This window comes from Nycticebus coucang, chromosome 22 (assembly GCF_027406575.1).
Source record: "Nycticebus coucang isolate mNycCou1 chromosome 22, mNycCou1.pri, whole genome shotgun sequence".
Classification (NCBI taxonomy): Eukaryota; Metazoa; Chordata; class Mammalia; order Primates; family Lorisidae; genus Nycticebus; species Nycticebus coucang.
The window spans coordinates 21,891,646-21,907,429 of NC_069801.1; the positions used below are offsets into that span (position 1 = coordinate 21,891,646).

At 40.4% G+C, this 15,784-nt stretch overlaps 1 protein-coding gene across 4 annotated transcripts in view; it reads right to left on the bottom strand.

Annotated features, from left to right (window-relative positions):
- Window positions 1-278: 278 nt before the first annotated feature.
- The window catches only part of EYA3 (EYA transcriptional coactivator and phosphatase 3), a 101,566-nt gene continuing 86,060 nt past the window's right edge, over window positions 279-15,784 (bottom strand). For 3 of the 4 annotated variants that reach the window (XM_053575792.1, XM_053575794.1, XM_053575795.1), the window contains 4 exons: window positions 14,365-14,479; window positions 13,221-13,342; window positions 4,111-4,211; window positions 1,122-1,259 (listed from right to left, as the gene is read on the bottom strand). In XM_053575792.1, coding sequence (XP_053431767.1) covers window positions 1,179-1,259; window positions 4,111-4,211; window positions 13,221-13,342; window positions 14,365-14,479 — 419 coding nt within the window. In that variant the 3' untranslated portion in view covers window positions 1,122-1,178. Of the gene's footprint in view, window positions 1,260-4,110; window positions 4,212-13,220; window positions 13,343-14,364; window positions 14,480-15,784 lie in introns of all 4 variants that reach the window. The other variant, XM_053575793.1, reaches the window with a different exon arrangement.

The window sequence follows — 15,784 nt, forward strand, 5'->3', positions numbered from 1 at the left end:
TTGCAGTTCGGCCGGGGCCAGGTTTGAACCTGCCACCCTCGGTATATGGGGCCGGCGCCTCACCGACTGAGCCACAGGTGCTGCCCCCAAGGTGGTGAAATTCTTTTTTTTTTTTTTTAAATATTTTCTTCTATCCCGTGGGCTTTTTTTTTTTAACATTTATTTATTTTATTTATTTATTTTTATTTTTTTGGCCGGGGCTGGGTTTGAACCCGCCACCTCTGGCATATGGGACCGGCGCCCTACCCGCTGAGCCACAGGCGCCACCAAGGTGGTGAAATTCTTAAGAAGCCTTAGTCCCTTCTCTCCAGTTTGAAGGACATAGTCTTTTTAAATAAGAGTTAAGCTGAAGGCTTAGAATTTACTGTTTTAGAGAAGGAGTTTCTAGCATTGTACCATTTGGCTAAAGGGGAAGAAGGATCAGAAAGGAGACTAAGACTTCTAGGATGGGCAATGCCAAAGTTCAAGGTTACTCAGAATCTGGTGCCCCCATAGTTCGGCATACGAGGAGATGGAAGAACGGGAAAGGAGCCATCTTAGAGAGCAGACCACTGGAGCAGCTAAAGAGGTGCTACTGCCACAGCGAGGTATTTTAGATATTTCAATTACTATTTTCAAAAAAACTTTATACGTCCTCTTTTTTACTAGAAAAAGCAGGGGGAGTGGGAGTGGGACCTGCTTCGGAGGCCAGATCCTTAACCTATAAAAATAACACACACATTCACCTGGAAATACATTCTACAGCTATGGAGATTCTAGACTGCAAGAGATGTCATTATAAAATCTGCTGCATTTATCCTATCACCACAAGTCAATAGCAGTTCTCAATCTGGTCATGGACTAAGTAAGAGTACAACTCTGCCCCTCAAATTTCCTTTACTTTTTCTTCATTTTTTGAAATAAAACAAAACACATTAGAATTAAAAGCACTGTAGCTGCAGTGAGTCTACTGTTCTCTCTATCCAGCTGTCTCCTGCTCTGTATGAGGATAAACACGGGGGCTGCACTCACTCTTAGGAAAACTTGCAGCACTTGGTTCTGATTGTGTTCTCGCCGGCATTTGATGGAGACAGACAGACAGAGAGAGAGAGACAGAAAGAGAGGGATCCCAGTTGATTCCAGTATCTAGCTCCCTTTGGGAGTGAAAAGTTCACAGCGAAGGCTCCTTATTCCAGTTCTTAGAGAAAATCAAGCTCCAAAGCCTGGTGAAGGGACACTAGGTCTCCATGGTTTGTGATCCTCCAGAAAGGCATGTTGTGCTAGAAGAGAGAAGGAATAGCTGGTTAATCCAATTTCTTTTGGGAGCTTATATTTACCCCATACCCTTTGCTCCACAGACTTTTCCCCAAGGTATGTCGTAACCCTATCTACTCCAGCCACCTCATATGGATACTTTATAAATAGGAGAGATTTTTATTAGGTTTTGGTGGTAGCTTTGTGGTTTTATGAGAGATACACCTATTTAAGCTATTATCTAGGGTCTTCAGGATCAAATAAAATGGCCCAGGTGAAAAAATCAGTATTGTTATTATTATATTGTGTTATAGACAGTCAATTTATAAGTTTCATACCTACAAGGTCCAAATCTTTCCAATGTCCAAGATGTAGAACATATAGATCTGGGAAGTTATAATCCCATTATATTATTTGGTCAGAATCATATCTAGAATACTGTCTGCTGTTCTGAAAGCCACTTTTCATTTTTTTTTTTTTTTTTTTTGTAGAGACAGAGTCTCACTTTATGGCCCTCAGTAGAGTGCCGTGGCCTCACACAGCTCACAGCAACCTCCAACTCCTGGGCTTAAGCGATTCTCTTGCCTCAGCCTCCCGAGTAGCTGGGACTACAGGTGCCCGCCACAGCGCCCGGCTATTTTTTGGTTGCAGTTTGGCTGGGGCCGGGTTTGAACCCGCCACCCTCGGGTATATGGGGCCGGCGCCTTACCGACTGAGCCACAGGCGCCACCCAACTTTTCATTTTTTTAAAGAGACCGGGTCTCTGGGCCAGGTGCAGTGGTTCATGCCTGTAATCCCAGTGGCTCAAGTGATCCTTCTGCCTCAGCCTCCCAAGTAGCTGGGACTACATACAGGCCTGAGCCACCATACCTAGGCTAATTTAAAAAAGATTTTTAGACAGGTTTTGCTATATTGCCCACACTGATTTTTAGCTCCTGGCCTTAAGTCTTCTGCCCCAGCTTTTGGAATAGCTTGGTTTATAGGAATGAGCCATATTTTAAAAGAGGACTTTGATACACCAAAGTGTTAGAAACCATGTTCTATGTAGCTGAAGGAGAGTGGCTTTACTGACTGTCTTGTTTGAAGTGGTTCAAAGTTACTCAGAATATTGAGGTCTAACAACACAATATTTCTGGCTTGTAGCCTAAATTTTTTTCAGGCCAGCTGCTCACACATAATACTTAAAAGATCATTAACATACAGAAGAGGCAGCAGACTTGTAGGTTACGCCAGGAGGGCCAGGTGAGGACCAGTAAATCAAAGTTAAAGAGACATTTTTGTTCACTGGAAAGGGGAACACCCTAACAATTTGGTTGACCCCACAGGGGAAAGGGCTACTTTTTTGAGGATCAGCATCCTCATCCTTGAGTATTTTCTTTGCTTTTTTTTTTAAGAGATAGTCTTACTTTGTCGCCCTCGGTAGAGTGCCATGGTTTCACAGCTCACAGCAACCTCTAGCTCTTGGGCTTAGGTGATTCTCTTTCCTCAGCCTCCCAAGTAGCTAGGACCACAGGCGCCTGCCACAATGCCCGGCTATTTTTTTGTTACAATTTGGCCGGGGCTGGGTTTGAACCTGCCACCCTGGGTATATGGGGCCAGTGCCCTACTCACTGAGCCATAGGTGCTGCCCAGACTTGAGTATTTTCAAGCAAGGACTAGACAGTCTTCTGCAGAGAGGCAGAAGAAAAGATCCCTCACAGGGTGGAGGCTAAACTGGATTAAGTGCTAAGGCTTTTTCCTGTGGGTCTATTCTACTGTAGATGGTTACAGACATCAGCTTAGAGACACCAACTCTGCTAATGACTAAATTGTTCTTTCTCTTTCCTGTGGTGTCTACACCCACTAGTGTCTGTCCCCAAAGAGGGCAACAAGCACATGAATATCAAAGAAAGCTTCGGTGTTAACACATGTGAAAAAATAAAGTTCCTGAATTGCTACATAAAGCCACAAATGAAAACATAATGAGTAATAATACCAACTAATTACCAATCTCAATTTATTATAGTTACTGAGGTTTCTATGTTAAGTAGGTGAAGAAAACCAGGGCAGTTGGTCTTAGGTGGCAACCCAATGCCTTCAAATTTTAAGAAATTGAGTTGCTGAAAGAAAACAAAGTGAGGTAGGGAAAGAAAGAACTATAGATTTGTATAGTAGATAAGGAAACGCAAATAAAGATAAATTGTCCAAAGTCACACAGCTATTAAATGGATGGGATTTTAGGTTCTACAGCTAAGACTCTTTCACCTATTGTTTCCTTTCTTAAGAAGGAATGACTTGGACTGGGACCTGTATAAAGATGAGGTTAACATCATAATAATCTTCCCAAGGCTTAAAACCAGAAAGGACTTTCTCTATAGTAACAACTCAATTATGATGATTTTTGTTTGTTGTGAAAATCTGAAGCCCCCAAAAGTCGGGATGATTAGCCTTTTTGTAGTAAAGTCTGATGTTCTTGAGAAAGCACTGCTGTCTAAGATGAAGATGGTGCCCATCTCAGGTTTAATGCTTAGAGTCCCTGAGGTAGGACTCAAAGGTCTGAAGATCCTTGAGTGGCAGGGAGAAGGGGAAAGGGAAGGATTTAAATACTTACAGGGAAAACTCCATTTGGGTACAAAAATAACCCTCTCTTTCTTTAAAGAAAAACGAGAGAGAAGGCGGTGCCTGTGGCTCAAGGAGTAGGGTGCCGGTCCCATATGCCAGAGGTGGCGGGTTCAAACCCAGCCCTGGCCAAAAACCAAAAAAAAAAAAGAAAACGAGAGAGGAAGACAAGAAAGAGAAAATACTAAAAATACACAATAGATTGCTAAGGTTTGTAGTTTTTACCATTTTTCTAATTGCTTGATTGTATACGCACACAATTTTCTTTATAATGGTTACCTGTTTAGCTGCAATTTCTTCATCTCGTCCATCTCCAATCACTACATATGTGACTTTCTTTCCAAACCTTGACACAATTCTCTCAAAGCAGCTCTCCTTACCTGATGAGAAAAATGAAGTTCCTATTAGGATATCCTCTTTTATTTTTTTCAAAACCAAAGAAAAGGGCTGCTACTAGGGTTATCTGCCTGTGCTTAGGTGGACTAAGCGGCAGCCTATGTAGTGTGCTTGGTGATACAGAAGTCAGAGGCAGAGATCTAGCAGAACCTCTACCCAAAGAATATAAAATAGTATCATTGAAACAACTCATTGATGGTGAAGTCCCTAAGACCTTAGTGTAAGGGAATTTCTATAAATGGGGGACTAGGAGGCTTGTCTATGTTGAGAGCTGTAAATACCATCTTCCTCTTCTACCTCTCCTGAACTTAACCACTTACAAAGCGCTTACCAATTTGTTCCTTTATTTAATACTCAAAGTACTCTAGTGAGATAGATACTCTTCCTTATGTTACAAAGGACGATGGGACTCACAGCTTTAGTGACCTGTTCTGGATCACAAACAAAACTAGTAGCTAGAATTTGGATTTGGAGAACCAAATCCAAGCTCTTGCCGATGTCACAAAGAACAAATGATTTTTTGAGGGGAAATGTTTTAGGGTAGGAAGAGAAGTGGACATTGATTTTTTGTTAGAAATAACAAAAAGCCATTTCCATCCAATTCTCCATTTTCCAAAAACAGTCCTGGGCCTGGGCTTGTGTCTTTCAGAGGAGGAGCCCCAGAATAGAAGTGAGAAAAATGACCAATATGTCAACAATTTTTGTTATATCTAGAATTTCCTCACTTACTATACTTTGTAGTTATAACTGAGAAACTGTATCACTGAAATTGACTTTGGGAAAAGGCTGACTCTTAAATCCATTGCACACAGTACTGAGAAGCATACCAGCATATTGAAATTCACATTCCACATGCAACCAACACCTAAAGCCTGCACAGATGATACTGCTGTGGGACAGATGCTTTATTTGCATAAATAAAAGGAAATCATATCCCTTGCTCTTTCTTCACCATCTCTTATACTTTATCTCCCTGTTTCTGCCACCTTCTTCAGTTAAAAAAGGTCCTAACTCTGGCTTCCTTCTTCATCCTGCTCCATTATCCTGTTCCTTCTTTCTTCTTGCTAGATCCAGTCACTTAGTACCAGGGCTCCTGTATAAGATGAAGGTGTCTCTTCCTCAAGACACATGACTGCCATCTGCTGGAAAATTACAATAAATGTACAACTACACAAATCCAAAATGACTATAATGTAATTGAAGAGAACTTATACCTCCATACTCAGAAATCCTGCTTAGTACATTTGAGCAATTGCAAATCTTTGACATCCCTAGCCCAAGTGGCACCTCAAACACATGCACTAGAACCTGGACCTGGTGCTAGTGCACTCTGAGCTTCAGCTTCTCACTTACAATACAAGGCTAGGCTTAGGTGCCCTTAGGTCTCTTTAGTATTAAGTTTATAATAGCATTGTCATACTTTACATTCATATGAAACATTCAATCAATGTTTATTGAGTAAATGATTCTCTGGAGGACTACAGTCCATAGCTTAAGCCCCGGTTCAGTTCCAACATTAAATAATTCAACTAATAATGAATTCTTTTTTTTTTTTTGTAGAGACAGGGTCTCACTTTATGGCCCTCAGTAGAGTGCCATGGCCTCACACAGCTCACAGCAACCTCCAACTCCTGGGCTTAAGCGATTCTCTTGCCTCAGCCTCCCGAGTAGCTGGGACTACAGGCGCCCGCCACAACACTCGGCTATTTTTTGGTTGCAGTTTGGCCGGGGCCGGGCTTGAACCCGTCACCCTTGGTATATGGGGCCGGCGCCTTACCGACTGAGCCACAGGCGCCGCCCTAATAATGAATTCTTATGTTCAAGGTATTAAGGAGTTTTGAACAACTGAACAAATTGGTAAGTACTTTGTAATTCTAACCATTACAATCTTACAAACTAAGCCAACCTCCGCTAGACCCATAGTGGCTACTAGGATCTGTCTACAGAAAAAAACTCGTGAGTCAGATTTTAGACTTTCTTCTAAGACTAAGGGATCATCTCATATTTATCAGGAGGCTAGGACACAGAGGTATTTTTATTGTCCTGGCATGCAATGATCAAGGATGAAATATGATTTGGAATGTCTCTTCTAAAAGGATTAAGAGATGAAGAGAGGAGTTATTAACAGTTCAAAGTAAAGATTAGCTACATGAAAAAATGACTCCAATACAATTGATAAAATACTTCCATTTACATTCTCAGAACAATTCTGGACGTGCATATGCCCATTCAGGAGGATGAGACCAATGACTAGGCAGTTTACCAAATGTCAAGTAATTGAAAATGGTGAACTTTAAGACCAGCCAAGCCTTTAGAGAATACTGGTGACTGAGTTTCCTCTATCAAAAACACTTCTGATGTTTTCAGAAGTGCTTCTGAGAATTCTCTTTAATGTCCAAAATCAAAGTGTGGCCATTAAGAGAACCCCACTTTGAAATCATTTCAGAGGAACTGAAAAAATATTTCCTCTCCTTGCTCCCATTTCACAGTTCCTCACGCCCACTGTGGTTACCATGGCGCCAAATCCCACTGCAGATTCACAAATTAGCTTCGGATGAACTGAGACTGAGGAAAATCACCAAATAAGCACACTTACTGTCAGAGGGAATAAAATCACTTCCATGAGATTGACAAGCCTGTGGGTGCCAGAACTTGGTATAATGAGCACTACAGAAAATCTACCGCGCAGGTGTGGGAGACACAATGAGTTTTCTGGGTTTTTATGATGTGACACAGTAAAGCAGCAACAGCAGCAATATCTGAAGGGAAGGTTCATATATTGTCTACCCTGACTCAATCCCTTGTTAATGAAATAATCCAACCATATAAAAAAAAAACCCACAAATGCCTATATAACTATCTAAGAAAAAGATATTACAGATTTACTTGAAATTTCCTAAGTGCCCCTAAAAATGTGAATATTTTAAACCCTTACATAAATGTTACATACTGTACATAAATTGAACTATTATGTATTTTTGTGTTCAACATTGTTTTTCATGTTAATCCTTGAGTATATGTCATTTCAGTTCACTCACCTTTAACAGAAATACAGTAGTCTATTGTTCAAATATATTTATTCATTTTCTGTTTATGAACAGATTCATAGACCAGTTATTTCCCATTATTTTCTATTATGAACTAGGCTGCATCAAAAAATCCGTACACGTATTTCCTCCCTGTGCATGAGAATTACTGAAAGGCAAGGGGTCAGCAAACTTCCGGAAAGAGTCAGAGAGTAAATATTTCAGACTTTGCAGTTCATGTGGGTCTCTGTTGTAACTCTTCAGCTCTGCTACTGTAGTGTGAAAGCGGCTATATAAACGAATGGACACGACGTTTCAAATAGAAAACCTTACAGAAACAGGCAGGCGGCAGGACTTAGCCCATGAGCTATACTATGCAGACCCCTGCTCATATATATATGTAAATAAAATCCTAGCTCTTTTTATTTTTATTTTTAGAGACAGTCTCAAAGCTGTCACCCTGGGTAGAGTGCTGTGGCGTCACAGCTCACAGCAACCTCCAATTCTTGGGCTTAAGCAATTCTCTTGCCTTACACTCCCAAGTAGCTGGGATTATGGGTGCCCGCCACAATGCCTATTTTTAGTAGCTGGGATTACGGGCGCCCGCCACAATGCCTGGCTATTTTTTGGTTGTAGTTGTCATGTTTGGCAGGCCGGGGCTGGATTCAAACCTGCCAGCTCTGGTGTATGTGGCTGGTGCCTTAATCACCTGAGTTACAGGTGCCGAGCCAATCCTAGCTCCTTGAAAGGCTGAGGCCAGTGGATTGCTTGAACTCAGGAGTTTGACACCAGCCTGAGCAAGAGTAAGACCTTGTCTCTACTAAAAATAGAAAAAGTAGCTACTGGGGAGGCTGATACAAGAGGATTACTCAAGCCCAAGAGTTTGAGTTTGCTGTGAGCTATGATGACACCATGGCACTCCACCCAGGGTGACACAGTGAGACTCTGTGTCCACAAAAAAAAAAAAGTTAAAAGTGAATAACCTTCATGTCTATTTAAAAAATACCTTCAATTCCCAGGTCTCATTTGATCTATCAACAATGTCTGAGAGAGCAGATCACTCTTCTTTGTCTTTCAAGACACCATTCTCGTCACACCTCAAGGGCAATCCTTCTGACACTTTTGCTGAGTCTTCTGAGTGATCCAAACATTTAAATATTAGAGAACTCCAGGGATTAGTTCCTAGATCTCTATTTTTTCCTATCTGCATCCACTTCTGTAATTTCATCCATCTACTCATTCCATCCTTAAATAACTATGTGTACATGAGAACTTGCAAGTTTGTGTACCTAGTCAGCACCTCTCCCTTGACTTCCAGAATCAAATCTCTAACTGCCTATTTGACATCTCCATTTGGAAGTCTAATAATAATTGCAAATTCAACCTGTCCAAAACAAAACTCCTAATCATTCTTTCAGTCTTTTCCATCTCAGTTAATGACATCTTCATCCTTTCAGTTGCTTAGGCCCAACTCTTAGAATGCATCATCCTTAACTTCTTTTTCATTCAAAACCTACATACAAACTATCAGCAAATCCTATTAGTTCTGACTTCATACTGTGTAACCCAGTAACTAATAACTTCTCAACCTCCACTGCTATGACCTGGAAGCCACCTAACTTTTACATCCACTGTCCTCCTCAAGACTCCACATTATCAGTGAGACTAATCTATTTAAAGTGTTAAATCAAGCCTGTAATCTGAGCACTTTGAGAGGCTGAGGTGGGAAGATTGGTTGAGGCCAACAGGTTGAGACCAGCCCAAGCAACACAGTGAGACCCTTCTCTATCCCTCCACTTCCCCCACCCAAAAAGTGTAAATCGGATCATGTCACTCTTCTGCTCAAAATCTTAAGTGCCATTCATTCTTTAAGGCCCTATATATAGAATCTCCCCACACTCTCATACTCTTTCTAACCTCTCGGATCTTATTTCCTATTCTTTCTCCCTAGAACATAATAGGCCCAACTTTTTCCACTCTTTTCGTCTCCTTAGTTCCTCCGGAGATACATGCTAATGGCTCCCTCCCTTATCTCCTTTAGGTCTTTGCTCAAAAGATATGCTGTTCACTGAGGCCTTCTCTAACTCCTATTTAAAACACAACCCTACCTTTGCCCCTTGACTGATCTTTATCCGTAGTACTTTTTACCATCTAACATATTTTGTTTTACTTATTTATTGACTATCTTTTCCCACTAGGGGCAGTGATTTTTTCTTTTTTGTTAACTGTGACATCTCCAGTACCTAGAATAATGCCTGGAACATAAAGGGTGATCAATAAACATTTGTCAAATGAAGAAAAAAATCAAATGTTGATAGGACTTGGTGGGCTTATTTATGACCTCCACAGATCCTGAGATATAAAGAAAATTAGACCTTTTTTTTATAGAAAAAGCTGACCAACAGGCATGTAGAAGATTGGGAAATGAATGACCATGGCTCATTGTTAAACTCCAAGACCCTCCCCTTTGCAATGATAGGGAAGTAGAGACTATACACATAGACTAAAGGATATGGGACACAGGGATGGTTGTCATACACCTTCCCCAGAGCACATGCAAATCAGAGTGAGACATTCTGCTGTCTTCTCAGCTGCACACGTGGGGGGCTATATAAACCTGGTGCCAATTTATTAACTCAGCAAGTATTTATTGTATATCTATCACTTTATATACCTAGTATTAAGTATATTTTTAGAGGTTGAAACCTACCTTCACATTTGCAGTCTCATTTGATTTTCTTAACTCCCTTTAGAGATCCTCAATTATATGAGAAAACTGAGGCTCAGGAGATAAGATAATTTCCTAAGGTAAGAGCTAGTAAATGGGGTAGCCAGGACTTAAATCTCAGTCCATGATTTTTATTTTCTTTTTCCTTTTTAAAAAACTATGATAAAATAGGTGTAACATATACTTTGCTAATTTAAACTAGAAAAATTTTAAAGTTGTGATTAAAAAACACATTAACATAAAATTTGCCATCTTAACCATTTTTAAAGGTATTGTTCAGTAGTGTTAGGTTACTCTTATACTTGGTTACAATATTTGCATTTATTAGGTAGATTCCCTCTTGTAGTTGTGTCCCACACCCAAAAGGTGTGCCATATACTCTTACATTGTGCACCCCCTTTCCCTGTCTCCCCCTCCCCCCAACTTGAATTGAATTGAGTTTTTCTCTTATGTGGGAAGTATTCGATCATCTATTGACTTCATATTTGTATTGAAAACATTGGGTATTTGCTTTCCATTCTTGGGATAGTTTACTAAGAAGAATGTTAAACTCATTAAACACTAACTCTCTATTTCCTCCCTCCCTTGAGCCTCTGATAATCACCATTCTACTTTCTAATAATTTGACTACTCGGGGTACCTCTATAAACGGAATTATCTGATATGGTTGAACCTCCACAGTTAACTACCTCCCTACATTTACCACCTCCTTAAGTTGACCTAATTTTCACAGACCACACATGTGCCACATGTACTCAATGGAAGTTCCTTATGTTGACCACTTTGTTACAATCCTTTGGGTGGTGAACTTATAGAGGTTCTGCTATATTTGTCTTTTTTTTGAGATACAATCTATGTCACTGTCAGTAGAGTGCTGTGGCATCACAGCTCACAGCAACCTCAAACTCTTAGGCTTCAGCAATTCTCTTACCTCAGCCTCCCATGTAGTTGGGACTACAGGCACCTACCACAACGCCCTGCTATTTTTGTGTTGGAATTGCCATTGTTGTTTAGCAGGCCCGAGCTGGGCTTGAACCCACCAGCCTCCGTGTATGTGGCTGGCACCCTGCTAACTGAGTTATGGGGGCTAAGCCTGTATTTGTCTTTTTGTGACTGGCTTATTTCACTTAGCATAATGCCTTCAAGGTTCATACATGTTGTTTTAATAGCAGGTGTCAGAACTTTTTTTTTCCCCTTTTTTTTTTTTGCAGTTTTTGGCTGGGGCTGGGTTTGAACCCGCCACCTCTGGCATATGGCGCCGCCCCCCCCCACCCCTTTTTTAAGAGACAGTCTCACTTTGTTGCCCTCAGTAGAGTGCCATAGTGTCACAGCTCACAGCAACCTCCAGCTCTTGGGCTTAGGTGATTCTCTTGCCTCAGTCTCCTGAGTAGCTGGGACTACAGGCACCTGCCACAATGCCTGGCTATTTTTTTGTTGCAGTTTGGCTAGGGCCAGGTTTGAACCTGCCACCTAGGTATATGGGCCCGGCGCCCTACCCACTGAGCCGCAGGTGCTGCTCAGAAGTTTACTTTTTTATTTTACCTTTAGCTGGCCCAGGCTGGGTTCGAACCCACCACCTTCAGTATATGAGGCTGGCACACTAACCATTGTGCCGAGCCTTTTTTTCCAAGACTGGATAATATTCCATTATATGTCTATACCACATTTTGTTTATCCATTCACTCACTGATGGACATTGGGTTACATCTACTTTTTGGCTACTATGAATTATGCTCTTATAAATATGGGTATGCAAATACATGTATCTTTTTGAGAACCTGCTTTTGTATAGTTGGATATAACCCATGAATCTAAGGCTTAATTCTTTTAGATATTTACCCAGAAGTAGGATTGCTAGCTCATATGGCATTTCTTTTCTTTTCTTTTTTTGAGATAAGAGTCTCACTCTGTTTCCCATGCTAGAGTGCAGTGGCATCAGTTTAACTCACAGCAACCTCAAGCTCCTGGGCCCAAGTGATCTTCCTGCTTCAATCTTCCGAGTAGCTGGGCCCTGCAATGCCTGGCTATTTTTTCTGTTTTTAGCAGAGACGGGATCTTGTTCTTGCTCAGTCTGGTCTCCACCTCCTGAGCTCAAGGGATCCTCCTTACAGGTGTGAGTCACCGAGCCTGGCCTCATATGGTATTTCTACTTTAAATTTTTTTCTGAGGAACCACCATACAGTTTTTCGTAAGTTTTATCATTTTTTTTTTTTTTTTTAAAGAGATAGGATGTTATGTTTTTTTTTTTTTTAAAGAGATAGGATGTTACGTTATGTTATGTTGCCCAGGCTGAATTTGAATTCCCAGGCTCAAGCAATCCTCCTGCCTCAGCCACCCAAGTAGGTGGGACCACAGGTATGTGCCACTGTGCCTGATAACATCTGCATTATTTTAAAGTGCTGCCAACAGTGCACAAAGTTGCAATTTTTCCACAACCTCACCAACATGTCATTTTCTGTTTTTTGACAGTGGCCACCTTACTGGGTGAGAGGGATTTTAACCATTTCTAAGTATACAGTTTAGTTCTTTATTTTATTTTTTTGGCTGGACCTGGGTTTGAACCCACTACCTCTGGCATATGGGGCCAGCGCCCTACTCCTTTGAGCCACACGTACTAGGGCAGTGTGGCTGCCCTAGTTCTTGATTTTAAATCTAGTGCCTTTTCTTTCTTTCTTTTTTTTGAAGATAGAGTCTTGCTTTTTTACCCTTGGTAGAGTGCTGTGACATCATAGCTCACAGCAACCTCAAACTCTTGGGCTCAAGCAATTCTCTTGCATCAGCCTCCCAAGTAGCTGGGACTACAGGTGCCCACGACAACACCCAGCTATTTTTAGAGATGAGGTCTTGCTCTGGCTCAGGCTGGTCTTGAACCTGTGAGCCCAGGCAATCCACCTGCCTCGGCCTCCCAGAGTGCTACGATAACAGCGTGAGCCACCGTGCCCGGCCTCAAATCTAGTGCCTTTTCTATCATACTATATATTCTGTATGAAAAAGATTGAAAAACTTGAAATGAGCCAAACATAGATTTCTAAGTTAGATATGTTCTTTTAAATATTATTAAACAGTATGTTTATGTAACTAACTAGTTGTGAGGCATTCAGGAAGCAATATAGCTGCTAAACCTCAAATGCCTCATCCGAAATATTAGAAGACTACTATGAGGAAAACATTAATAGGTACATCATGAGTAGAAAGTTTCATTTTAAGGCTAGTGACAAGAAACAAAATAGAAACCATACCAATTTTGGTAGCACTGTAGATATTTTCAATAGGAAATATTTCTCCTAGTCCATATAGGAGAACCTTGGCCAGGGCTGGAACCAGCTGAGTGGTGGTGATCAGAACATTCACACAATTCTTTCTAGAAGGGAATAAGAAGAAAAAAATAAAATAAGCCAACCTGAAGCAAAAATTCAAATTGTCCAACTGTTTACGATCTAATTTTTAAAAACTCAACTCAAAGGGCCTGCTATGTTTAGTGTCCATATTCAGTTGTTGTTATTATTTTTATGCTCTTATTATTTTAGGTTATTTATTTTCTATATTAAAAGGCAAAGATTCTACTCTTTTTGTCTCTCAGTAGACACAGAGAAGCAACTTAATTCTTGCCTTATTTCCTTAAGGATCATTCTAGTTCACAAAGTTGCTAGCAAATAACTACCAACCCATATCACTGACACCGTATTTTACGGGAAAAAACAGCAAAAAACTTGCAGGTGCTGTACTATTTTACCAGAATGCAATTCAGTCCATAAATGAGATAAGATTTAAGTTCTGTTTATCACAACACAGATTCTAAAACACACATTAATTTTACGTGCCCTTTACCTTTATTAGCTCATCCACCCCTCAGTCTCAGTTTTACTGTTTACTCCACTAGGTTGTACACCTGGAATTCCTAGTGGTAGGAAGTGAGCAATAGGGTACTGGTGCAGACATGGCTGTATTTATTTTCTGGTCTAAGCTTCATGCTAAAATCTTAATCTACATAATGAACTCTTCTTCTGAATTTTGCCTTCTTAAGTGGGTCTAAGTATACTTCTTGGAGTTTCTTATACTTAGGATATTTGTAACATGCCTCCTGCATGTACTCTTTGATGTCATCAAGCTTTTCTGGACTATATATTATAGGTTACTGAGTTTTACTTTGGTGAACAAAAAGAGGAAAAAAAAAAAAGGATTTCACATATAAATATTCACTTAAAACTCTAAAGTATGCTGCTAATCTAAAATGACCTTGCCTCCCACCTAATTAAATTACTGCATCATTTCAACTTCTCTCACCTCTATTCCAAAACCTATTTTAGGGAATAGCCTAGCCTGGACTGGGGTAGTAAAGAGAGTATCTCTGCAAAGATGAGACTAAAAGAATCATTTGCATACCTGGACTGGATGAGAAGTAAGGACTTTAGTGCAGTTCCTAACCAGGAATCTGTTAAAACTTCAATTTCTGCTCTTAATCTTTGCAGTGCTTCCTTTCTTTGGGGACTGAGGAGGCCTTTGGGAATAAAAGCAGACATATTTATTATCTGACAACATATATTTGCTGATACTGAGGAAGCATCTCCTAAATTTAATTTAAACACAATGTAAATCATTGAAATATTTTCCTGAATTAATATATTTTTCTTCATAGAGAAATCTAAGCGTAACACGACTTAAAAAGCCATTTTGATTTTCTTCATCAGAAGCTTTAGTTATGGGCAATGACAACAATAAAATCAGATGACAGAAATATGATTGATTCTCGTGCAAACTCCCTCTTTCCTCACTAACCAGCAACATCACTTACAAAGCAGTGGACCACACTTTTTTGAGTAGCACTGCTTTAGAAGCAAAGTAAAAGTCCTTAGTAGTTCAAACCAAAGGCCAAGGGAGAAAGAGTACCAGCAAGTTTGTAATTTTTTATTTCAGGAATCTTTCCATTACCATACCCCACTCCCATGATAAGCACACTTAGCGTGTCTCAGAATATGTCAACCTGAGATTGCAAATTGAATGAGCAACTCTCTACTGTACTTACTTACTTTGTTATTTTTTTTTTTTTGAGACAGAGTCTCACTATGTTGTGCTTGGTAGAGTACTGTGGCGTCACAGCTCACAGCAACCTCAAACTCTTGGGTTTAAGCGATTCTCTTGCCTTAGCCTCCCAAGTAGCTAGGACTACAGGCACTCCACAACACCTGGCTATTTTTTTGTTGCAGTTGTCAATGTTGTTCAGCAGCCCTGGGCCAGGTTCAAACTTGCCTGCCTTGGTGTATGTGACCAGTGCCCTAACCACTGAGCTATGGGCGCTGAACCAGTACTTACTTTCAAAACACTACACCTGATAGACCAAAACATTGTGTAAGACTAGAAATTAAGCACAAAACAAAACAATTTGATGGGAGCTTGTCAGACACTTGAGTTAAAATATTCAAACAATAAATCTGGCTCTGTATTTTCCGTAAGTCTGGGAACACAGAGGGCCACCACTATGCCCAGCTAGTTTTCTATTTTTAGTAGAGATGAAGTCTTGCTCAGGCTGGTCTTTAATTCTTGAGCTCAAGGGATCCTCCCACCTCAGGCTCCAAGAGTGCTAGGATTATAGGTATGAGCTACCACACTCAGCCTTTTAACATTTTGGATAAAACAACAAAATCAGTACCTGTTACATACTTAACTAATATATGATGTGGTACTTTTCTTAATTCATATCATACAAAACATACATCTAGGCTCGGCTGAGGTGGGAGGATCCCTTGAGGTCAGGAGTTCAAGACCAGCCTGAGCAAGAGCATGACCTTATCTCTACTAAAAATAG